Source organism: Haliotis rufescens, unplaced genomic scaffold (assembly GCF_023055435.1).
Source record: "Haliotis rufescens isolate VD_foot unplaced genomic scaffold, xgHalRufe1.0.p SCAF_2, whole genome shotgun sequence".
Lineage (NCBI taxonomy): Eukaryota > Metazoa > Mollusca > Gastropoda > Lepetellida > Haliotidae > Haliotis > Haliotis rufescens.
In genome coordinates, this window is record NW_025963890.1 from 37750729 (window position 1) to 37777822 (window position 27094).

The 27094-nt window shown below is 41.5% G+C and overlaps 2 protein-coding genes across 3 annotated transcripts in view; both read left to right on the plus strand.

Moving 5' to 3' along the window:
• Positions 1 to 4202: 4202 nt before the first annotated feature.
• On the plus strand, positions 4203 to 12587 carry LOC125381934 (uro-adherence factor A-like). The gene is made up of 3 exons (XM_048399298.1): positions 4203 to 6812; positions 8173 to 9384; positions 12549 to 12587. Exons 1-3 carry the CDS (start codon positions 4203 to 4205, stop codon positions 12585 to 12587), a joined length of 3861 nt encoding a protein of 1286 aa, XP_048255255.1.
• Positions 12588 to 16543: 3956 nt separating this feature from the next.
• The window catches only part of LOC124111761 (nuclear pore complex protein Nup155-like), a 51036-nt gene continuing 40485 nt past the window's right edge, over positions 16544 to 27094 (plus strand). For both annotated transcript variants that reach the window (XM_046471563.2, XM_046471564.2), the window contains exons 1-10: positions 16544 to 16663; positions 17892 to 18057; positions 18915 to 19052; positions 20599 to 20695; positions 21531 to 21601; positions 22315 to 22407; positions 23897 to 24057; positions 24871 to 24970; positions 25141 to 25214; positions 25369 to 25460. In XM_046471563.2, the coding sequence (XP_046327519.1) occupies positions 17919 to 18057; positions 18915 to 19052; positions 20599 to 20695; positions 21531 to 21601; positions 22315 to 22407; positions 23897 to 24057; positions 24871 to 24970; positions 25141 to 25214; positions 25369 to 25460 (965 nt within the window). In that variant the 5' untranslated portion in view covers positions 16544 to 16663; positions 17892 to 17918. The remainder of the gene's footprint in view (positions 16664 to 17891; positions 18058 to 18914; positions 19053 to 20598; positions 20696 to 21530; positions 21602 to 22314; positions 22408 to 23896; positions 24058 to 24870; positions 24971 to 25140; positions 25215 to 25368; positions 25461 to 27094) is intronic.

Below are 27094 nucleotides of genomic sequence, written 5' to 3' on the forward strand. Positions count from 1 at the left end.
GTATATATGCTGTATATATGTGCTTATAACGAACTGCGGTTATTACGAACTAAAATGAGTAGTCCCTTGGAGTTCGTTATAACCGTAGTTTACCTTATGTGGTTATCATAGAGCTGTGGTACTATGCCTTGGGTAATACTAAACCTTACTCGCATAGTGAGTGACCGAATGAATTCTTCCAAATCTGCAAAGAAAAACTGAAAACATTCACCCAAGGGATATTATATACGTCAGAACACTGCCCTCTAGATTCCGTACAACGGACCATAGACCACCTTTTCATACGGGCAGTAGGGCGAATGTAGATGAAAGTAATAGAATCTATGAATTATCGGAAAACGTTATTGGCCATGATTTTCATTGTCGTTTAGATTGCCCGTTGTTAAATGAAGTTACTGACCACATTATTACAAGCAAAACCTATCCCATCCCATCCAGATCTGCATCACTAGTGATGAATAATCTTTTCCTTTTTTTTCTTGAAGGTGAACATTTATACAACATCACCAATGGTGAGCTGGCTGTACGATCACATTCCTTACCACATCGTAGACTTCAGAAGGTCCAAGTGAGAGGCGTACATGGAAATTTCATCAACAATTTTTAGATCGTGATGACTTAATACCAATACAAAAATATAATTTAACTTTATTCTCCTTTAAATAATTATGGAGAAAAATTGTAAAGGAGGTGTGATTTTGTGGCACACCAGGCCTTCATGGTTAAAAAAAAATATAGCAAAACTTTCAAAAGTAATTAAGAAAATTAGAATATCAACGGTGGTGATAAGACATTTCGACATTGGTCATTTCATCATTAATTTTGCATGTTTTGGCCTTATACGTTAAATACATATATAGGCATAAGGTCAAATGAACAAAGGAATGTTTTGAACATAATGTGTGTGTACCAATTATAAAACCAGAAATTATTTGACAATGAAGAGAACATAGCAGATACTGACATCACACTCAAGGGCAAAGTGACATTTCTGACATAAACTGTTTACAGAACACGGCAGTAAAATCTTTGTATGTTCCCTTATTTTCCCCATCAGTATATATTTGACCGACTTTCTTTGGGTTTGTTTGTTTGTTTGTTGTTTAACACCGCACTCAGCAATAGTCCATCCATATGTCTGTAAATAATCGAGTCTTGACCAGACAATCCAGTGATTGACATCATGAGCATGGATCCACGCAATTGGGACACGATGACATGCATCAACCAGGTCAGCGAACCCAACCACCCGATCCCATTAGTCGCCTATTACAACAAGCATAGTCACCTTTTACGGCAAGCATGGGTTGCTGAAGACCTATTCTAACCCGGATCTTCGCGGGTATTCTCATTTATAAGTACTTGTATATTCATAAACAAGTGGTATTAAATGCAGTCAAAATGTGTTGCGAAACCCGACAGACATGGAGGTTTCTAAGATCAGATCTTTCATGTACATTTTGACAAGTCATTGCAATGAAAAAACGAATCCGTATCTGAGTGATCTATGACTGTTTGTTGAACGGACATGTCGAGGTATCATATCCTGAAATGAGGCCGAGTGACTCAAATCTCATCATATCATATGTAAACCTCGCTACACGGATGTGTTAGAAGTGGAGTTTTCCGACACATTAGTCAGACTGTGTAAAAAAAACCTTACAATATGAATGAAATACATTTTCGCTCAGCATTTGCGTTTGGCTTATTTTCAATATAGAATACAATTCCTAATACAAGTTACAGTAAACTACGGTTATAGCGAGTGGGACCAATAGTTTTAGTTATGTATTTCAATATTTATATAATATTTCATTGATTCTTCATGCTGCTTATGTAATTCAAGCCAATTTTTCAATTTGTCGATGATCGAAACTGGACCAGACAATCCAGTGACTAAAATCATGAGCATCGATCCACAGTATTGGTTGGTTGGTTTGTTGTTTAACGCCGCACTCAGCAATTTTTAAGCTATATGACGGTGGTCTGTAAATAATCGAGTCTGGACCAGACTTGGGTTCGATAAATTGCATCGACCAAGTCAGCGAGTCTGTCTTTTGTCTTTAATATTCTTATGGGTAATAAACAAAATAACTCACTCCGGACTGCAGGCGGCCAAACTTGTCATGGCGTATTTCACCATACGAAATGTTCGTGTTCAGTTTTCCTTTAATTGCGTCTGTCATTTTCTTGTTCGTTTCTTGATTGTACAAACGTAGTAGCAATCGCAGGACGAACATGTCGTTTCCGGGCGACATCGCACCTTGAAAGTATATGTTGTGGTTCATCTCCATGGGTAATTGTTCTTCTACTTGCGAATGTATTGTGCCTTTCATTTCATTTCGGGAACAAACGTTATACGCCTAAGCAGTCTCTCACGCTTTTAGGCCTCGGAATGTTTGTTTGTTTGCTTGTTTGTTGTTTAAGGCCGCACGGGTCATATGTTATATGTAAAGATTAAGGACCTTGAATTCTAGTAAAAGGCGACTATGCTTGTCGTAAAAGGCGACTAACGGGATCGGATGGTCAGGCTTGCTGACTTTTGTTTGATACATGTCATCGATCCCAATTGCGTGGATCGATGCGCATGATGTCAATCACTGGATTGTCTGGTCAAGACTCGATTATTTACAGACCGCCGTCATATAGCTGGAATATTGCTGAGTGCGGCGTTAAACAACAAACCAACCAACCAGTAACACCTGATACCCGAAAGATCCGGGTTAGAATTGGTCTTCAGTATACCATGCTTGTCGTAAGAGAGAGGCTAGCTGAGTGTCATCGTATGCACAGTGGCCCAGAGGGAAAACATGATATATGTGGTTGCAGGTTCGATTCACGTCATGGAATTTTATGTGAAAGAGATAGTTCGAAAGTAAAACCACCTCAGGTCTAATTTGAAAGAAGTGAATGCTCAAAGCAGGTCTTCTTGAAAGTAAAACCTCCCTTAGTATATTCAAAGTCACTCCCGTTTTCAACTTGATTGAGTCCAAGTACTTGCTGAAAGGTGAAAAGGCGAACAATGGGATGACGTCACTGGAAGTTTGAATGACAACAAAAACAAATCTTTAAGGTATGTCTTTGATAAACACTGAAAATAGGCAAAAAGTGTTTTTTTCACTCGAGTGATATAAACATGTTATTCCACTCGAGGGAGATAAATACCGTAGATATTTCAGATAAATACCGTATTTTCACCACTAAAGACATACTTATATATACATACATTGTTTAACCTTGCTGTAGTGAGAGCTAAATTTCTAAAATGTGATGGGCGTTTGTTTGTTTGTTTAACTCCGCATTCAGCAATATTTCAGCGGCCTTTAAATAATCGAATCTCTGGACCTGACTATCCGGTGACTGATGTTATGAGGAACGAAGCACGCCGTCGGGGTACGTTGACATGCTAAACACAAAGTCATCGTGACCGACCACGCCATCGGGGTACGTTGACATGCTAAACACCAAATCACCGAGACCGACCACACCATCGGGGTACGTTGACATGCTAAACACCACGTCACCGACACCGACCACACCATCGGGGTACGTTGACATGCTAAACACCAAGTCACCGAGACCGACCACACCATCGGGGTACGTTGACATGCTAAACACCAAGTCACCGAGACCGACCACGCCATCGGGGTACGTTGACATGCTAAACACCAAGTCACTGAGACCGACCACGCCATCCATTGACTCGCCTCGTCACAGACAAGCATAGGTTGCCGAGGACAAAATCTGACTCCATGTAAAAGGTGAAACTAGCAGACTCATGCATTGATTACCTTTAAGTATTCATGAATAATCAATCATAGTGAATCAATCACATATCCTACTTTTGCAATCAACTAATGAGTAATGTTGATAACCACTCTGAGAATCTGTTAAAAGCATCATCCATTAGCGATCGCGCGGGTCTGATTCATGTCGAGTTATGTCACAAATGATAAAGAGAAGGGAATGTATATCTATTACACATCATAATTATTGATGAAGATGTGCCATTGTGATAGCACAGTATTAAACACCTGAAAACATCCGTTTGTATTGGCTGCAGTCAGATAATACATCCCATTAAATAATGTTGCTGTGGTGCTAGAGGATGTGCGTGGGGACATTCACTTGCCTCTTCAATAAGATACATCGAGTCGATGAAGCAAGGCTGATGAGTACGCTGCCAGTTCACTTCTTTCACTATGGCATCGAACACACGGACTGCAGTATCAATGTGTATTATTGGCTTTGTTGTGACATTCTCCATGCCTCTCAAAGGTCCTGTGACCAGATCCATCATGTCAAGTCAAGACCATGTAACTAAATCCAATGCGTCCGTCACAGACACTGTGACCAGCTCCACCTTGACAGCCACAGACGCTGTGATCAGCTCCACCTTGTCAGTCACAGACCCTGTCACCAGATCCAACGTGTCTCTCACCGATGCTCGAGACAAGACATCCACCGTGTCTCTCACAGATGCTCAAGACAGAACACCCACCGTGTCTCTCACAGATGCTCGAGACAGAACACCCACCGTGTCTCTCACAGATGCTCGAGACAGAACTACCACCGTGTCTCTCACAGATGCTCAAGACAGAACATCCACCGTGTCTCTCACAGATGCTGGAGACAGAACATCCACCGTGTCTCTCACAGATGCTCAAGACAGAACACCCACCGTGTCTCACACAGTTGTTCGAGACAGGACATCCACCGTGTCTCTCACAGATGCTCCAGACAGAACACCCACCGTGTCTCTCACAGATGCTCGAGACAGAACATCCACCGTGTCTCTCACAGATGCTCGAGACAGAACATCCACCGTGTCTCTCACAGATGCTCGAGACAGAACACCCACCGTGTCTCTCACAGATGCTCGAGACAAGACATCCACCGTGTCTCTCTCAGATGCTCAAGACAGAACACACACCGTGTCTCTCTCAGATGCTGGAGACAGGACATCCACCGTGTCTCTCACAGATGCTGGAGACAGAACATCCACGGTGTCTCTCACAGATGCTCAAGACAGAACACCCACCGTGTCTCACACAGTTGTTCGAGACAGGACATCCACCGTGTCTCTCACAGATGCTCAAGACAGAACACCCACCGTGTCTCTCACAGATGCTCGAGACAGAACATCCACCGTGTCTCTCACAGATGCTCGAGACAGAACATCCACCGTGTCTCACACAGATGCTCGAGACAGAACATCCACCGTGTCTCACACAGATGCTCGAGACAGAACATCCACCGTGTCTCACACAGATGCTCAAGACAGAACATCCACCGTGTCTCTCACAGATGCTCGAGACAGAACATCCACCGTGTCTCTCACAGATGCTCGAGACAGGACATCCACCGTGTCTCTCACAGATGCTGGAGACAGAACATCCACCGTGTCTCACACAGATGCTCAAGACAGAACATCCACGGTGTCTCTCACAGATGCTCGAGACAGAACATCCACCGTGTCTCTCACAGATGCTCGAGACAGAACACCCACCGTGTCTCACACAGATGCTCGAGACAGAACAACCACCGTGTCTCTCACAGATGCTCGAGACAGAACATCCACCGTGTCTCTCACAGATGCTCGAGACAGAATATCCACCGTGTCTCTCACAGATGCTCGAGACAGAACTACCACCGTGTCTCTCACAGATGCTCGAGACAGAATATCCACCGTGTCTCTCACAGATGCTGGAGACAGAACATCCACCGTGTCTCTCACAGATGCTGGAGACAGAACATCCACCGTGTCTCTCACAGATGCCCGAGACAGAACATCCACCGTGTCTCTCACAGATGCTCGAGACAGAACATCCACGGTGTCTCTCACAGATGCTCGAGACAGAACATCCACCGTGTCTCTCACAGATGCTCAAGACAGAACACCCACCGTGTCTCACACAGATGCTCGAGACAGAACAACCACCGTGTCTCTCACAGATGCTCGAGACAGAACATCCACAGTGTCTCTCACAGATGCTCGAGACAGAACATCCACCGTGTCTCTCACAGATGCTCGAGACAGAACATCCACGGTGTCTCTCACAGATGCTCGAGACAGAACATCCACCGTGTCTCTCACAGATGCTCAAGACAGAACACCCATCGTGTCTCTCTCAGATGCTCGAGACAGAACATCCACCGTGTCTCTCACAGATGCTCGAGACAGAATATCCACCGTGTCTCTCACAGATGCTCGAGACAGAACTACCACCGTGTCTCTCACAGATGCTCGAGACAGAACATCCACGGTGTCTCTCACAGATGCTCGAGACAGAATATCCACCGTGTCTCTCACAGATGCTCGAGACAGAACTACCACCGTGTCTCTCACAGATGCTCGAGACAGAACATCCACCGTGTCTCTCACAGATGCTCGAGACAGAACATCCACCGTGTCTCTCACAGATGCTCGAGACAGAACACCCACCGTGTCTCTCACAGATGCTCGAGACAAGACATCCACCGTGTCTCTCTCAGATGCTCAAGACAGAACACACACCGTGTCTCTCTCAGATGCTGGAGACAGAACATCCACCGTGTCTCTCACAGATGCTGGAGACAGAACATCCACCGTGTCTCTCACAGATGCTCGAGACAGAACATCCACCGTGTCTCTCACCGATGCTCGAGACAGAACATCCACGGATTGGTGGTTCCCCATATCATCAACTCAAATATTTACGTCAACTCCAAACTTCGCAACAACGATTGGTGGAAACTCATTTGACAGATTCCTGGGTGTGGAGGGCCCCAAGAGGCGTGTCTGTCCCGAAGGTCAAGTCTACGTCGACGGCGTAAGTTAACATTGATATTTTCAATTAATCCAGGTCCGTATTCCCTCTACTCACCACTGCGCCGTTGAAGGGGCATCTGAACTGTAAGATTCAATGTTAACCTTACCATTCCTTGGGAAATTATTCGGGTTAGAAAAGGACGAGGTTTGATTAGGTTGTTTGTCAACAAGCACCTTCACTGCCCTCGTACATATGTTTTGCGCGTTTATGACTAATGACTCGATCATGTTTGTTTGTTTGTTGTGTAACGCCGCACTCAGCAATATTCCTGCTATATGACGGCGGTTTGTAAGTAATCGAGTCTGGACCAGGCAATCCAGTGATTGACATCTTGAGCATCGATCCACGAAATTGTGGGATCGATGACATTCATCAACCAAATCAGTGAGTCTGACCACCAGATCCCGTTAGTCGCCTCTTACGACAAGCATAGTCGCCTTTTACACCAAGCATGGGTTACTGAAGACCTATTCTACCCCGGATCTTCACGGGCTGATCATGTAGAGGGATGGGACAGGATGACTGTAATTACTTATACTCCAAGAGAAAATCTTACTGCGGGATACTGCATGATAGCAACATCTAAAAAATTAGTCGAGGCAAAATATTGGCACAACTCAGTAGTCATGACGACACACACACACACTCACACTCACTCACTCACTCACTCACTCACTCACTCACTCACTCACTCACTCACACACACACACACACACACACACACACACAAACACACACATATATATATATATATATATATATATATATATATATATATATATATATATATATATATATCAGTATTACATTTCATTTTGCCTGTGTGGTAGTTACGCCACTGTTGGTAAATTCAGGTGGAACTATATTAACCTCGTGGCGTAGACGTAGTTGATGACAATAATAAAGAGGTTATATCACTGTCAACAACATGCTGGTATACTATTTGAGACGGTTTTCAAAATGATCATATGATATCAACAAGCAGTTCTATGGATGACAACTTAACTATAAAAACTATTGCAACTGTGTGCCAAAAGTAAAAATACATTAATAAGAACATCTTGTAAACAATGTATTTTTTGGTGGCAGACAAGTAGTCTTTCCAACTGTCTGAAGCATAAATATGTTTTATAAGCATTTTCGGGGAAATTTTTATTTTTTATAATATCCGATTGAAATCTAGTTTCATCGTGTAAAATGTATGTATAGTCACTGTTATTTTAGTACATTTCAGTAAATTCAAATAGGCCTTTACCAATATGTCTAGACTTTTAGATCAGTGATGCACTTAGCTGTGCTGTTCTGTAGTTGAAGGAGCGTTTGACAGTGATACCAATACAAGGTTTGATAACTGTTCCAGGTTTGCTACGTGACGCATTCACCCCCTTATGAATGGACTCCACCTTCATCTACATGGGAACACACACCATCACCTTCTACTGCAGTGGAGTACACACCAACACCTTCAAATGTGCAACAACCTTCTTCAAAAAGAAAACACCTGGAACCACCAACTACAAGAGGAAATATGGAACCACCTACTTCAGGAGGTTATGTATCACCGCCTTCGTTACCCTCACAAGAAAATGATACTGCACCAGTTTATATAAACACCCCTACTCGTTCTTCGACTACCCACAACTACAGAGGTGGACATACGGCGCACCGTAACTCCACGGGGACGATTCGGACATCAGGTGTTGCAGAAGAGGACCTATCACCTGCGTCTGAACCAACGTCAATAGCCACTTCTCCTGCACATAAGAAAGCTAAGTCATTAACGACTTCACATTTGCGGTGTAATCATATAATCTTAAACAACTCAACATTAAAAAAATACCCGAATGGGTCTGTAGCTGTGAAAGGTGGTCGTGTATTAAATGAAAGTGACTTCATCCTCACATCAACTGGACATCTAAAAGTATGCGTGACAGCTCTTGGTTCACAAGGTTCAAGCAAAAATGAAAAGTTTAAAATTGATCTTAATCGCCCAACAGTGGTGTTGACGAACATATGTCTGGTGTCTAGCCAGGTGTTCCTGCTTCTCACTTTCATCTTTCACTGCTTCTTCCCCAACCTCAGGAATCTGCCTGGCGTGATTCTCATGTTCCTGTCGGCATCTCTGTTTCTGGCACATGCAACCTTCTTCTTTGGGAGTGCCCAAGCATACAATCGTACAACCTGTATTGCTATTGGAGCAGTCATCCACTTCTTCTGGCTTGCATCCTTCTGTTGGCTTAACATCTCTTCTTTCCACACATTCAGAGTCTTTAGAGACGTATTTTCGTCTCGTAGTTTTGAATCCAACAAGAAGAGAATCATCCTCAAATACTGCATCTTTGGCTACGGCACTCCAGCTGCTGTTGTTGCGACAACGATGACATCAAACTATTTCGTCTCTGGGTCTGTGTCTTTCGGTTATGCAGATACATCAAACTTCTGCTTCGTCTCAAATGGAACTAACGGCATTGTTGGGTTGTTGGTCCCAGCAGGAATGACTATCTTGGTCAGTTTCACCCTCTTCACTTTGACCGTCGTTTACCTATGTAGGGCCTCGGCCAACAGACGAAAGGTGGGTAATGAGGTCAAATGGAACATTTTAATGTACATCAAACTATCTACTATAACTGGTTTCTCCTGGGTCTTTGGCTTTCTACAAATGGCTGACAAAAGCAGTCAGGTTTTCACGTATCTGTTTATTATTTTGACTGGCGCTCAAGGTGTGCTCATCTTTATGGCTTTCATGGCAAACAAACGCACTTTCCTTCTCGTTAAAAATGCTTGTCGAAAACAAAAGAAGGGTAGCACATATTCTACATCGTCGTCTGCAATTGACACACAACGTCGTGTCTCATCTGAGGGGAAGGACATAAATAAGGTGTAGAGACTAAATATCAAACTTATGTGTTATCCAAACTCAAACAAGGATAAAACATACGTTAAGTTCACATGGAAATAATACCCGAATCCTCGAATGCGGCAACAAATGTGAAGAGGATGCCAACCACGAATCGACAACAAGAAAATGTTATTTGAACGACAGGTAAAATGAATTGAAGTCCGTTCTTATTTAGGTCAGCTGAACATGTTTACGGCTTTAGAGAAAGGTGTACCCAAGCTTGGGTGACATTTAGCATGCCCACAAGTTCATAGATGTTATGGTATCGCGAGCATCTGGCGTCGTCACTGATTTTCAGTGATATATGTTCACCGCTATATTTTTTTTCTATTCAGGCGGATAATCGAGACTGGTTACTATTGTCTGACGTTGACGTGCTGTTATTCACAGAATATCCCATGGTGGCGTTTCACTTAATTTAAACTTACTTGTTAATACGATTGTTGTAAGGGACCGACATTTGCCACACTACTTACATTTAGGCTCATAGATTTAAGCATGTCCATGGAGAACGAGTTCGTAGATATTGTGGCTTCTTTTACAGATTACCTTATTGTAGCGTTTCACGTAGTTAACTTACTTGTTAATACGGTGTCGTAAACATGTCATCCTGTATGTACATTCGGTACCATGAAAATCATTTGCATAATGCAAACAATTGATTGTAAGTTTTCAGACATTAGCAATATGCATATGTAGCGACTATTAAGTGAATTAGCTTTTCGCGTGAGTTGATCTGCTGTATATAACTGCAACCGTGTTGGTATATATCTGTTGTTTTATATCTTCCTGGCCTTTCACGGGGTAGACACAATTTTATGGATAACAACTTCTTTAATACTGTAAAAGTATTAAAGAAGTTGTTGTCCATAAAATTGTGTCTACCCTGTCATCCGTCAACTTCTAAGTAATGACTATCAAATAATTTTTCCTTAATTGTGTTTATATTGTAGATGCATAGAAACGAAACATTTCAAAACTAAAATTAATGCTTGCTTTATAAATCACAGCGAAAGGGACAATGATTTGTTCGGGGTATTACTATTGCTTATTATGCAGGTTTTTTTAAAATCATAAAAATAATAACAGTTAAATGCCACCTTAGAAGCTACGATGCCTTGAAACCTGATACGTAATCCGTAGGATTCATGTTTATTCCAAGTATCATTAACGGACACTCTACGGAAGCCCATTTTGGCCACAAAATTGCTATTTGTATTTTGAACCCTGGTGGGCTTCCGAAAATTATATATTTGAATTTTCATCTTTATTTTGGTGTCGACAGCTCTAGTTGACATTGACAAAGGCATTTTATTTTAACCATGTTGCCCTTACACAAAAGGTAATCTGATAGTGCGGAATTCCGTTCCAGGAATAACATGGCATTATAACCAGGTTTGTAGTATAACCAGGTTGGTAGTATAACCAAGTTGGCATTATAACCAAGTTGGCAGTATAACCAGGTTGGCATTATAACCAGGTTGACAGTATAACCGGGTCGGCAGTATAACCAGGTTGGCATTATTACCAGGTTGGCAGTATAACCAGGTTTGCAGTATAACCGGGTTGGCATTATAACCAGGTTGGCTGTTGACCAAGTTGGCAGTATAACCAGGTTGGCAGTATAACCGGGTTGGCATTATAACCAGGTTGGCAGTATAACCAGGTTGGCATTATTACCAGGTTGGCAGTATAACCAGGTTGGCAGTATAACCGGGTTGGCATTATAACCAGGTTGGCAGTATAACCAGGTTGGTAGTGTAACCGGGTTGGCAGTATAACCAGGTTGGCAGTATTACCAGGTTGGCAGTATAACCAGATTGCACTGTAATCAGTTTGTACGTGTATGATGTTTCATTTTCACGTGTGTTGTATTCACTTACAAACGTCATTTTATACTTATGGAGCCATATTTTTATCTGAATGTTCCTTTGTCCATCCATGTAAGTGCAGTAGAAAAACCTTTAATAAAGTTTTCCCACAAAGCGCTCTTGTTTTGTATTTAAACGTTGATGTTGTCAAAGGGCGATATACTTCTTCAAAACACTAGTTTGGCGGAGTGGGCAAGCGGTCAAAACCCCAGGTACTGTAACGCACTGGTTACCGACTTGTTATTCAGACTTGGGACCAACAATGTTTACAGGTCTTTACTGTGTTATCACTACCCCTTGCCTAGTGTACAGTGCATATATCCTGTGCACTCAAAAGAACCCACTCGTCCGATGGTAGATGACCAGATGGTGGAAACACGTTCAACACAAGTGTCAAAACTTGTGGTGTCAACCTGGGCAAGTAACGTAGTCCAAATGTACCTCTGTCCAACCAGCAGGGAATGGGTACCCGATATGTGATGTAGATGTAAAATATCCTAGCGCCCGTAGGCAGTCTGGGTTGTATACTCCCCATGGAGTTGAGAATGATAACTAGAATGAAAACGGATCCATTGGTCGGTGAACAAATAAAACTACACTTGAGCAGATACTAGTTCCTGATACGTGCGGTATATAAATGTACCATTTAATTAAAATAAAATATAGTGGAGTTGGCGCTTATTGCAGTGTTTTATTGTCACAATGTTGGGCACTTTATGGAGTGATTGACTTGTTTGTGTGATCTGGAGAACAACCCAGTGAGGGAAAATATAACTTGAAAAACAAAATCTTCTGATTCTTCATGGCCTTTGTTCTCCCCCCAGCAAAAGTTTCTGGTCGTAAGCTCGGTGACTTGGTTGACTACGGTATTAAATTCAATATCAGATGCAGCGATATGGAACAGAGAGTATTGCAAAAAACACATAGTGGGAAATCTGCAACTCTAGTTATTGCCAATGTCAACAGGAAAACATGGATGCGGGTGGAAAGACTGCAGAGGGTTAAGATATTCAACACACAATCCCCATTGTCTCCGTTGTAGAAATGTAAATACATTATGCGAAAATATCACAATATTTCATTTAGGCTACAGAGGCGCTTGTAACCACAATGCTTTTAAGAATCACCTTTCAAGTACAGGGACTCCAGATATTTCACGTACGTTTCCTTAGGTTCATGTAAAGTGTGTTGGAAACATAAAATTATTGATAAATGTTGTTTTCTTTCTTTCTTGTGGCTTATAAAACAGATAAAACATCCATCTCTACGTCCACATCTACATCCGCGTCTACATCCACACCCACTTCCGCTTCCACGTCCACCTCCACATCTTCTTCCACAACCACATCCACGTCCACATCCACATCTACGACCACACCCGCGTCTACAGCAACATCAACATCCACTTCCGCGTCCACTTCCACATCCACATCAAATTCCACATTCAAATTCACGTCTACATCCACGTCTACGGCAACCTCCAGGTCCACATCCACCTCCACGCCCACTTCCGTCTACATCCACATCTACATCCACGTCTACATCCGCGTCAACATCCACATGCACATACACTTCCGCTTCCACGTCCACCTCCACATCTACTTCCACAACCACATCCACGTCTACATCGACGTCCACATCTACGACCACATCCGTGTCTACATCCATATCCACTTCCGCGTCGACGTCCACATTCACATCAATTTCCACATTCAAATGCACGTTCACGTCCACATCCACGTCCACGCCTACAATAGATTTTGAAGTTGCATTGCTACAATGTGCCAAGCCCATTTCTGTATAGTTGCTGCCGTATAGTTGCTGCAATATTGCTGACAGTGGCGTAAAACCCTAATCACCCGCTCGCTTATCATCCGCATCCGCCTCTTAACATCCGCAAGATAATCTCTCGATGTTTTATCCAACAAGGAGAAAATCATCCCAAATACTTAATGTTTGGCAAATACGCGCGTGGTGTCATGTGGGAGACTGTTATATACTACTGAAAAGAAGTTAAGGATCACCCGATTCTTTCATATTGGTAATGTTAATCTGTCATGGCATGAGAGATTAACTATTGTAATATGAAAGAATCAGGTGATCCTTAACTTCTTTTGAGTAGTATACATCCGTAAGAGGCGACAAACGGGATCGGGTGGTCTGGCTCGCTGACTTGGTCGATGCATGTCATCGATCCCAATTGCGTGGATCGATGTTCATGATGTCAATCACTGGATTGTCTGGTCCAGACTCGATTATTTACAGACCGCCGTCATATAGCTGGAATATTGCTGAGTGCGGCGTGAAACAACAAACAAACTAAACTGTTGTACATCCGGGTATGCCGAATTATCGTTCATTCGTCGTCTTCAGTGGAATATATATATATATTGTCAATCAAGGCTGGCAATCCTTTCACACACTTCAATTTGTATCTGTGTCCAATGAAATCAGTTACATCATGAGTGTTTGGTAAACATCCGCACCCCTTCCTATTTCTTTATTCATAATATAAATGAGTACTTGGTGTTTATTTACATTGATTTAAAACATATTTGTTTTCACATCTTAATTATTCATGTTTTGTTTGTGTGCTGTTTAACAACGCACTCATTTATTTCGTTCCCTTGTGTGGGCGTTATAAGTGAAAATAGCCTAAGAAGGCGAACAAGGTACCAGTAAATCATCGTTCCCCTATGTGGGCGTTGTAAGTGAAAATAGCCTCAGAAGGCGAACAAGGTACCAGTAAATCATCGTTCCCCTATGTGGGCGTTATAAGTGAAAATAGCCTCAGAAGGCGAACAAGGTACCAGTAAATTATCATGGTGTAAAAATGCTACAAATATACTAAAAATCCCACGAAACACAAATAATGTTTTTTTTTGTTGTTGTTTAACGCCGCACTCAGCAATATTACAGTTATATGACGGCGATCTGTAAATAATCGACTCTCTAACAGACAATCAAGTGCTTGACATAATGAGCATCGATCCACGCAATTGGAATACGATGACATGCATCAACGTAGTAAGCGAGCCTGACCACCCGATCCCGTTAGTTCCCTCTTACGACAAGTATAGTCGGCATTTATGGCAAGCACGGGTTGCTGAAGATCTATTCTATCCCGGATCTTCACGGGTGACAAATAATGTATAGATCTGCACAATCTAGTATAAGGTGGGGTGAAATGGGGTTTAACGTCGCGTCCAAGATTTTTGTACTTATATAGCGACGTGCATATACATGTACACGTGTGTGTGTGCTTGTGTGTGGCTGCTTGTTCTAGTCAGGACTGATGCCGATTTATAGTGCTAGCTCACTGAGGATATGTACCATGCCGCAGTTAAACATGAATACCCACAGACACAGTATACTGACTCCGGGCCGTCCAGTCCTTGTTTTGGCCCCTTAATGCCGAGCGCCAGATAGGGTAACAACAAGTACTATCTTTTAACGTATTTTGGTATGACGCGGACGGGGATCGAACCCCGACATTCCGCTCTCCGGGCGGACGGTAGACCTGGGAGGCGGTCCAGTATAAATTCTTAAATTCAAGTGGACCAATGCAATTTACAATTTCCTAAACTTTGAATTTAATAAAAAAGTTAATAATAAATAAAATATATTTTTAAAGTTTTAAATTGCAGAGAACCGAATACTGAAACATAAAGCGGTCAAAATTAAAGTATAGAGTTTGGCTTTAACCAGTGATCGCGGGGCCGAATCCCGGATACCTCCAGATCATGTTTCCAGGTTTTTCAGCACCATACACGTACGACCGACTCCGTGGTCTATTGGTAGAGCGTCCGCCCGGAGAGCGGAAGGTCCGGGGTTCGATGCCCGGCCGCGTCATACCAAAAGACGTTAAAAGATGGTACTTGTTGTTACCCTGTCTGGCGCTCGGCATTAAGGGTCTAAAACAAAGACTGGTCGGCTCGGAGTCAGTATACTGTGTCTGAGTGGGGTATTCATGTTAAACTGCGGCATGGTATCTCAGTGGGCTAGCACTTTAAATCGGCATCAGTCCGGACTAGTACAAGCAGCCACACACACAAAGACAGGTGCATGCACGTCACTATATAAGTGCAACAATCTTGGACGCGACGTTAAACCCCATTTCACTTCACCTCACCAAACAAGTGATCATGAGTTCCAACCGAAGTGGATAAACAGGTAATATATCATCTGCGTCGCCTCGGGCGTCCTCCGATATCAAGCTGATATCCCATGTTAAACCAAACTGTCAATTGTGTAACCGGTTATAATAGAAACACTATAGACCCGTGAAGATCCGGGGTAGACTAGGTCTTCAGCAACCCATGCTTGCTGTAAAAGACGACAATGCTTGTGTAAGAGGCGACTAACTGGATCGGGGGGTCAGGCTCGCTGACTTGGTTGATGTATATCATCGTATCCCAATTGCGTGGATCGATGCTGATGATGTCAATCACTGGATTGTCTGGTCCAGGCTCGATTATTTACAAACGTCACATAGCTGGAATATTGCGGAGTGCGGCGTTAAACAACAAACAAACAAACAAGAAACACTAAAGAACCATAGGTTTTCTGAGAAATGTCAGAATGTCAGGAATAACACAAATGTACGTATGTACCATTTATTTAATCTCGTGACTCCACTCTTGTGCCCTCTTTATAAGGCTAGTCCACTGAGATACCATACCGCAGTTGGACATGGATACCCCACTCACAGTATATGCTGACTCCGAGCCGACCATCCCCTTATGCCGAGCGCCAGGCAGAGTAACAAGTACCATCCTAGCACGGCTAATTGGAGCGTAAATGTAATGTAACAATACAACCTAACTGTTTTTATCATTGGATCATTCCACATGATGTTCTGAATTACTGATCCAACTGTTTCCGTGTTATCCTGGACAGAAGTTTGACCACGTATTATTTTCGTTTCACGCTTCGGTCATTTCTGGATTTCAAGAGTTATCCTCTTATGAATGAATGTCCGCTAGACGGCGCTGCAGTATTCGAAAATGGCGGCATTCAAAAGGAAAGCATGAGGATTTGATTGATATATATCGGCTACTCAAACTAAGCGTTATTTTCACGTAAGAATTTTTAAAAATATTTTGCTTAACACCCTTTCCGTATTTTATAAACAAAATTGTTCTTCATGCCGACGATTGTGTTTTCATTACAACCTATACCGGTATTGTCCTATTTTCGATATATGCGTCCAGATTATTTAAGAAGTATTAGATATTAGCAATTCATTTACCATACGCCAAAGAACAGGTCTGTTATTGTATGTGGTATGGTAATATGTTAAGAAGGAATTCCGCCCCTGCTTCAAAGTCTGCTTGGGTTAGGTCGAGAGCAACTTGACCCTACGTAAATGATTTTTGTCTACTTCTCGACAGGGTTTATGGTTATTTATAAAATGGAGGCAGGGAATAAGGGCGGAAGTTTAGCATAATGTCCACGAAAACACTTCAAACACCAAAAGCGAGTGTGGTGCGATCCTTGATCAGTTTATAATTATATGCTGATATGACTGTGTCTTTCATACGTTTCATACACTGACACAGTCACAAATGGGCATCAATACAGTTTACCGGGCAGAGCTTATATAGCGCTGTCTGTCGGCTGTTTCTCTCGCTTCACAGATGTTGCATGCCTTCTTGATCCTTAGTATTATTTGTGTTAGAGATAGGGTAGGTTTTCCCCACCTATATCCTTAGCCCTTGTATCCCCGTCACCATCAAGCACCCCTTTACGGTCATTAGGGTTACGTATTCCTTTCCGATCAAACACCCTACCTGGATGTATCCATTTCTATCCCCTTCACTATATAAGTGCAATAATCATGAGTGCAATGTGAAACCCCATTTCACTTCACCGCACCTCACCTTTCCATACCTTGAATAGGACTTCCAATTGGCCTGTGTCTAGTCTCTCATTGATTGGTACTGTTATGTCAAATTCAGGGCGCTTACCTGGGTTGGTCTGTGAATCCTGGGAGTCCCAGGCATAAATACCGGCTGAAGCATCATGCTTGTGATAGATGGGCATTTCTTTGTTTGAAACACAGCAGTGATTGAGTAAAGACACTCTCTCTGTCATCAGAAGTAAAAATCACTCAACATTGTTTGAATGTCACAGAAGTCAACAGTGATTGAGTGAAGACCCTCTGTCATCAGAAGAGAAAAACACTCTGAACATTGACTGAATGTCAACAACAAGCAAACAAAGCGCAGAAGAGGCAAGGTTTTGTAATCTGGTTTGCAGTGTTTCACTGTGGATAGATAAAATGATAAATAGGAATTGTTGTTTTAGATTCTAAGTGTCCGACCACCCGCCAACATGGTGTCCATGATGGGCGGCATCCCCCCTCTGACCCTCCAGGACGTACTGGACAGTGCTGGACGCCAGATCGACAAACATCTACAGGAAGACAAAAATTACCTCGACCTGTCTGAACTGCTGAGAATTCCCTCACATAGTAAGTGAAACTATTCAGGCCAAAAGGAAAATATGAATTATCTTCAGCAACAGCTGGATGGTAGGTGGTTGTAATCTATTAGTTGCTGCCTTCTTTTCATCAAGATTGATAGCATCTTTTTCAACTTCCGAATCCCCAGGTAGTAAGCTTGTCTGTATATTCATCTTAAGCATGTGGAAATTAACCATGAATGTTTACTGGCCTGAAGAGTGATATAACATATATCATGATACATAGCAGAACCCCCCAAAATGTTTGAAATTCTTTCACAAAAGTGTCACCATCCCATCTCCAAAGTTACCAGCCCGCATTCAGACATTATGAATATTAAAAGATTGCAAAAATGAGAGACAAATCACGTCATGATTCAGTTGAAGAAATGCAGACAATTTCTTGAGAATCTGCGAGGAGTTATAATAAAACTGAGTTCATAAGTAGTCTTAAACTTATCTGCCAGACAGTTGGGCAGCTAGAGATAAATAACTTGCAGCCCGACAGAAAACTTGTCACCAGCCATGGGCAGGCTGAAAGACGGTTATTTCGAACACTGCTTGGAATACCTTTAACACTAACAAAATTGGTCCGGGCTAGTGATAAATACCATCACTGTTTAAATATTTGCACAGATTACCTTTGCTGCAGAACATTTATCACTTGCAAAACAAAATCATTATAATAATAATAATAATAATAATATATCATTGGCAAAACATAATAACAATGACAACAATAATAATAATCATCATCACAGGGTATTTTCTTTTTATAAAGATATGAGTGTGTTTTGAAGTCCCAGAGAGTCCTATATGAGCGTTGTGCATGTTGAGACCAACAGTTCTGACCTATCCACATTCCAGGTCAGCCAACCCAGAGTGGACTGATGGACATTGACTACCCGAGCCTGCTGGAGGCGGGCATGGGGCTGGAGGGGCTGACCGAGATGACCAGCATCAAGAGGGTGCCTCTACCCCCGGAGCTTGTCGAACAGTTTGGACGTATCCTTTCAAGAGCAGCACTGCTGAACAAACTAAAGAAAATGCTGTATGCACCTCTTTTGTGGACTCAGGGCTGTCGGGTAGCCTAGTGGTTAAAGCGTTCGCTCGTCACGCTGAAGACCTGGGTTCGATTCCCGACATGGGTACAATGAGTGAAGCCCAGTTCTGGTGTCCCTGCCATGATGTTGCTGGAATATTGCTAAAAACGGCGTAAAACCATACTCACTCACTCACTCACACTTTTGTGGACTCTAGTTGTTACATGTCAGGAATTGACCTAGATGTTCAGCCACAAGTTGGCAGCAAATGTCAGTAAAAACTCCCAGGTTGGAATGAAACATTTCCCAGTTCATGCTGTTATAGTTACATCTAATTTGATGTCTTTGTGGAGGCGACTTGTATTTAAATGATAACAGGACCATTATAGAGAAAGAGGCTTTAATGCTTACTTTAACATTATTGCATTGGATGCTGTGTTAAAATTCAATGGAAAATAAATATGGATTTCGGACAAAATAACGGTTGGTGTGGATGGAGTGTGTGTTCCCAATTTGCCTGTCCAGGGCACTTAGTTTGGAATCCTAGCTAAATTCCTGCATGTGCACAGGAAGAATCCATTTCCATTGAACAGGGGTCTGCAGTGGAGTGTGACGCAGTTCACATGAAGTTCATTTATTCATCGATACCCCACATCAGTGGGACACATGCACTTTGCTGTTCACATTTATGAATTGATTGTGAAGGTTTATATGGATTTGACTCATAATTTTTTAAAGTTAGCCTATCTCACCCTATGCATTTCTCTTTCTGAACAAACATGTGGGTCTGATGGAAAAAAACTCATCTGCAGATAAGACATGATACAAAAATCGACCGAAAAAGTCTTGTAAACTCCAAAGGAAATATGGAATGAAGAAAGAATTTATTTCCTTGTGTTCAGCTGCACATCACCACCTCCATGGTCCAGTAGTAGAGTGTCCGCCCGTGGAATGGAAAGTCCGGGGTTCGATTCCCTGCCGTGTCATACCAAAAGACGTTAAAAGATAGTACTTGTTGTTACCCTGCCTGGTGCTCGGCATTAAGGGGCTAAAGCAAAGACTGGTCGGTTGGAGTCAGTATACAGTGTCTGAGTGGGGTATTCATGTTAACTTCTGCATGGTATCTCAGTGGGCTAGCACTATAAATTGGCATCAGTGTTGACTAGTGCAAGCAGACACACACACACATACATGCATGTCGTTATATAAGTGCAAATATCTCGGATGTGACGTCAAACCCCATTTCACCTCACCTCACCAGATGCACCAGATGCACATCACCTCAACATGGCAATTAGAAATTGGCTCGTTCCACTTAGGATCAAAAGAAGAAAGAGAAACAATAGTGTGACATAGGATAAGTATGACATACAAGTTATTATAAAATTGTCTTTATTTGTTTGTTCAATTATCAAAGTAAGTAATAGAAGTGTTGAACTCTAAATTAGGAAAATGGTCAGGTGATTCATTCTCAAACATTTCCAGTATTTCTTAACCATGTAACACAGGCATGCAGTGCAACTGTATGATGGGCTTGTTCCCGGACATTGAGAGGGCGTGGCTAACCATTGACAGTGACATCTTTGTTTGGAAGTATGAGGATGGGTAAGTCATCTGAGTATAGACTGCTAAATTAGGTATAGACGTCATATTGATGTATTTGTGTTTGAATCCCGGGTTGACCCTATTATGTTTCTAGCTTTGTCAGCACCATATCCGTGCTCGTGGGTTTCACAAAAGCAGTAAGCATCTTAGAACTCCATCACTTCTGGCTTTCCTCCCTCATTAACCTGATACGCTGTGATATACAAGGTCCGTACAGGCTTGAATTTAATGGCCCCTCTTGAAAAGCCTTCATTTTTAGTGTCAACCTTAAAAAGGCTTGAAAATAATCACAATGACTTACCCTTGTTAATCAAAGTATGAAAACACAAACATTATAGGAATGTACCAAGGATGTTTAAGTGTGATTTATCACTGTGATAGATTTGACACTGCCAAAGACTTTGAAAAATTTATGACATACTTAATTGATTTTATTTGTTGGTTGTGAAGATCAATCTTGTTTGAAAATTTGTGATGTTCATACTGTATTCTTTTTAGGACTGGAGACTTTTATATAGTATGCTGGATTTAAATTCACTGAGGCTTATGACCCACCTGAAAAAGCCTTGAAAATGACAGTTGAAATGACAGCTGAAAGTCTTGAAAAGGTCCCGAATTTAGTGTTCCATTTCTGTATGAATCATGGATATAGCTGGAATACTGTTCAAAGCTGTAGTTAAAGGTGCATCTAGCTCAACAGAATGCACACAAACAACCTCCTTGATTTCATTGGATTGTTAGATTATGTGATACTGATTTTAGGTATGCCTCAGAAAAATTAGATACTCTGAATACTGACCATCCGGTTATGTATAACTGTGTTTGTTGTTTCCAGGACTGACCTTGCTTACTTCGATGGTTTGAATGACACCATCCAGTGTGCAGCTCTTGTAAAACCCAAACCAGGTACAATAGCAGGGGATCATGAGTGTATATGTACATGATCTACTTTTGACTTAATAATGTCACAGGTAGATGTGACTCGTGAAGATCCAAGTTAGAAATAAGTCTTCCGCAACCCATGCTTGCTCTAAAAGGCGACTATGCTTGTCATAAGAGGCGACTAACAGGATTGGGTGGTCAGGCTCGCTGACTTGGTTGTTGCATGTCATCATATCCCATTTGCGTGGACCGATGCTCATGATATCAATCACTGGATTGTCTGGTCCAGACTCGATTATTTACAGACCGCCGTCATATAGCTGGAATATTGCTGAGTGCGGCGTTAAACAACAAACCAACCAACCATATGAGGCGACTAACAGAATTGGGTGGTCAGGCTTGCTGACTTGGTTGATGCATGTCATCGTATCCCATTTGCGTGGATAGATGCTCATGATGTCAATCACTGGATTGTCTAGTCCAGGCTCGATTATTTTTCAGACCGCCGCCATATAGCTGTAATATTGCTGAGTATGGCGTTAAACAACAAGCAAACAAACAAAATAGATGTAACAATGTTGTTGTGCATATCGGTACTCTCCATGGCACAAGTGACACTGAGAAAAGTCTCCAGACCAGGGAGAATACTCCCCCTCAACATTTCAGAGTATTTTTTCTAGAAGTTACAATGGCGATGGCTAGGAAGCACATGAGTGACATGTTGACTGTGTCTGCAGGTATCTTCCAGCCTCACATCCAGTACCTGCTGTGTCTGGCAACAGCTGTGGACATCGTCCTGCTCGGCGTCAGCTTCGCCAGACCTTTTGAAGGTTGGTATAGTCTTTCAGTAGCAGATCTTCAGATCAACTTCGTATTTGCTTGAAATAGCATAAGAAATCACCATTACCAAATTAATTTTGAGTTATTTGGATACAAATCCACATGAGCATTTTAGAAAACAAAACAGTAGTATGGCAACATTGTTCATAATAACCCAAACTAGCTTTTTCAGCTTGCATAATGTATTTTTCACGGGTCCTTTTTTACATTAAACATGTTAATTGCATGCAGGCATCACATATATCATGGATGTACACTATACTGCAGTATTTTAAGTGAAATAGTTTTCAAGTTGTCACCTGAAACAGCATTGAACTTTCACGCTGTGATATAACTGGAATACTGTTCAGAGCAGCATTAAATGTACCTCACTCACTCACTCACACTCACTCACTCACTCACTCACTCACTCACTCACTCCAACTGCTTCAGAGATCATTTTGTTTTGTGGCTTAGATGTTCGCTTGTCTCTGATGGCACATAGAGACACAGATATTTGGATATGGCAAGAAGTAGCCATTTATCTTGTGTCAATGTATTTGAGTAGAAAGCAAATAGCCCTTCCAGATTTTCAAATATGTGTAGATTAACAGAGAGCGGTCATGTCCAACCCTGTTATTGTATGTACACAGTCCAATCGACACTCGAGCCTGCATAAACAATTTGATTGATTTGATTTGTCAATGATTTATCTAGATGTGCACAGAAGGTGATATTCAGCCCGAATTATGCTGCAAATGTCATTAAAAAAAATCCCGAGATTAATTAAGAAGTCCCAAGTTCATGTGTTTACATATACGTTTTACTGTATTGTTATAACTGTTAACAAATGGGATAGCCTTGTAGAGGAGACTTGTATTTCACTGATGACATGACCAATAGAGAAGATGAGGCTTTGATGTAGTTTTACATTGTTATTGATGTATTATTACAACAAATGTAATGTTAATAAACAATGTAAAACCATGTCAGAATTTAAGAAAATAAGAACTTATAAAAATCCAATCTTTAGACTTAATAAAATAAAAGAATTGGTTCTCAGGCAATGACTTTTGAAAATGTAGTGCGGGTGGGTGTTGTTGTTTTTGTGCTTGTTCAATCTAGTAAGTGACCAAATGAACAGTCATGTACCATCAACCTGGCAAATGACCTCCCTACTTAAACAGGCATACAAACTCCTATTTCCGCCATGACCACAACACGAGATGCGCAGTAAAGCAGTGCGCATGTAAAGGGAAGTAACTGCATGCTGTATTCGCATTGTTTTTAAGTATTATGATTATTTGGATCTTTTTCAAAAAAAAGTAAAAACGAAACGTGCAGCAGACTTTATGATGCAGTGCCTAAGAACCAAGGCTATTATTTTTTTTAACCTTAACAAAATAATGATTGTTTCCCAATTTGCTGGCAAGGACACTTAGCATGCTTAGTTTGGTCTCCTAGCTATCCCATCCCACACTGCTTCACCTCTGTCCCCAGGGAGCAGCCATGATGCAGGTGTCGGGGAGATGCACCTCCTACCTGACCCCCTCTTTTCCATCCCCACCGACAACACTGGCATCTTCAACATTGCGGGGGCTGACAACGGACGGATCTTCATGGCAGGGAAGGATGGTTGCCTCTACGAGCTAGCCTACCAGGTAATGTTTCATTGGATTTAAGATGCATGGTACTTTGCATGGCTATAATTGAATGTTCTTTACAGATATTTATACATTGCTTGTGCAAATTTGTTGTGTCCACTCTAAACTTTAATGAGTATGAGATCAGGATTTCGCATCTGGTAAAAAGCCTGCCTTTTGCATTCAATATTGCTTGCTGACATCACAGAATGTGGCCTGTAGAATCCTTAATGATTGCTCAAAACTGTTGTATATAGTTGATTGCAATGCTTGGAGAGATGTCACACTAAGTGCAGAATACTTTGGTCAAGTTAGGATGAGTAAGTATGAGTTAGGATGAGAACGTATGAGTTAGGATGAGAACGTATGAGTTAGGATGAGTAAGTATGAGTTGGGATGTGTAAGTACGAGTTAGGATGTGTAAGTATGAGTTAGGATATGTAAGTATGAGTTAGGATGTGTAAGTATGAGTTAGGATGTGTAAGTATGAGTTAGAATGTGTAAGTACGAGTTAGGATGTGTAAGTATGAGTTAGGATATGTAAGTATGAGTTAGGATTAGTAAGTATGAGTTAGGATGAGTAAGTATCAGCATGAGTAAGTGTGAGTTAGGATGAGTGAGTTTGAGTAAGTATGAGTTAGGATGTGTATGTATCAGTATGAGTAAATATGAGTTAGGATGAGTTAGGATGAGTAAGGATGAGTGAGTATTAGTTAGCAGCACTAAGTGTGAGTTAGCAGCACTAAGTGTGAGTTAGTAGCACTAAGTGTGAGTTAGTAGAAGTAAGAGTGAGTTAGTTGCAGTAAGTATAAGACAACATCTTTATTTCAGGCTGAAGACGGCTGGTTCAGTCGCAAGTGCCGCAAGATCAACCACTCCACCAGCAAGCTGTCTTTCCTTGTACCCTCCATATTTAACTTCAGTGAGGATGGTAAGTGTGAAATGTGGCAAGATAGATGTTCATTATTTGCATCATTGTCTGATACAAAAATCATTTCACATTATGTAAAAATACTAAAGTGTATAGTAACTTACTCAGCCATCATGATATAGGATATCCTATATGCATAGAGTCGTATAGGGATATTTCATTACTTCTAGATCCATTGGAACAAATCTGTATTGACAACTCCAGGAACATCCTGTATGCACGCTCGGAGAAGGGTACGATTCAGGTAAGGGATGACTCATCATGTTGACAATTAAACTCAATGCAACCATATTGCATTGAAAGCATTCATTATTGCATTGAAAAAGTTTTCTGAGCTGAAAATACATTGAAAAAGTCTTACTGAAATCGTCTGAAGCAGTTACATTTGTTTCTGTCAGGTGTTTGATCTCGGTGAAGATGGAAGGGGGATGGGGAAGGTGGCGGCGCTGTCCCAGAACACAGTCATGATGCATGCCGCCGCCGTGGCCAGGTAATATCCGTGGGACACCTAGTTTCATGTCTTCTAGGAAATATTTTTTGAGATGAAGATGATTTCCTAAGTACTGATGCATTACAAGCAACTCATTCAGGTCCCCTTTTAATATAGCAGTGAACACAGCAGTGAACTGTATGAGCTGACATATCACCTGCGGCAATGTGCTTCAAGAAATGAGATTAAGGCTTAAAAAAATAATATTCTTGGTTCTCAGGCACTCCCCGCATCATCATTAAGTCCGCCGCACATTTAGTTTTATTTTCATTTAGAAAAAATATAAGAATCCTAATACTTAAAAACAATGCGATCCAATATAGCACACAGTTACTCCCGTCCACATGTGCACTGCTTCTCGTGTTATCGTCATGGCGACAATAGGAGTTTGTGTGCCTGTTTATGTAGGGATGTCCCAGGTTGATGGTACACAACTACAGTGATCGCTCGCTATTGCGCTACCAATGGGGTCCAAATAATTGGTGGGCGTTATAGACGATGAGCCGTTTAACCGAGGCCGAGGCGGGGGAGCGCGCTCGGGAAATCTCAAATCATCAATAGGCCTATGTGTTTATCTCACGTCACGTCAAAATAGTATATATTTTTATGGACCTAGATCTACCTGTAATATCATTCATTTATTAAATCTGTCATATTTCACAATGTCTGAAATACGTATTCCATCCTAATTTATCATTTTTTATCAATAAATTAAAAAATTATTCACTATTTCCCGCGATGTTATTGAAAATAAAATTCTCGGACACACATTTCGACAACGGGTCCGCATCGAACATGTCAAAGAGCAAAATAAAGACTATTTTAAGCAAATCTTTAAATATATTATACAAAGTGATAAATAAAATCAACTAAAAGTAATCAAACTTACATCTAAGTTATTATTTCCATTGTTTCGTGCGATCGCGTGTAATGTAAGTCAAATGATATCTCGGCTTTCGTCGCCTTGAATTCTCGGCTCGGACACAACGATTAATGCAAAAATATATGCATGAAAAATCTTTGTCACAGCTCGTAACCTAGCACGATACATTCGCGAAGTTCCATATTTTTAATATATATCGTGATTTCCTGCTTAAAACGTTCAGAATAACACGATTTAACCAAAAATCTATCGCTAACTTCTGAAATTTATCAAACACGAGCTTGGTATCACAGCTTGATTGGCTGCCTGAGGTCACGTGCTCAAAATTGACCAATCACGAAACTTGTAGCAGATTTCGGCAAGAAAGCGTCATTAGAAACAAATTTTAATCCAATGAAATCGCTTGTTATAACTACGGGGAAAAACAGGCGATGTTACGAAAGCGTGATTACGAAATGAATGACCGCCGTGTTATGACAGCAACTACATGTGTGTGACAGTTTAGCCTTAAATTGGATTGCCCACTAATTAAGAATATAAACTTCGCTTGTGGTTCTCTTTTATTGCATGCATGCGCTTCTAAGATCAAAGGATGTATAGTGTGAAAAGTTAACTAGTGGAACAATCGTATTTCCGGGACTTGCCGCGGATGTTTTCAAACAGATTATTAGAACTCCATTCAGCGATAAACGGTTGATTATGCAATGAGAAGCGTTATGTGCAAATGAACAACGAACAACAATACAATTAT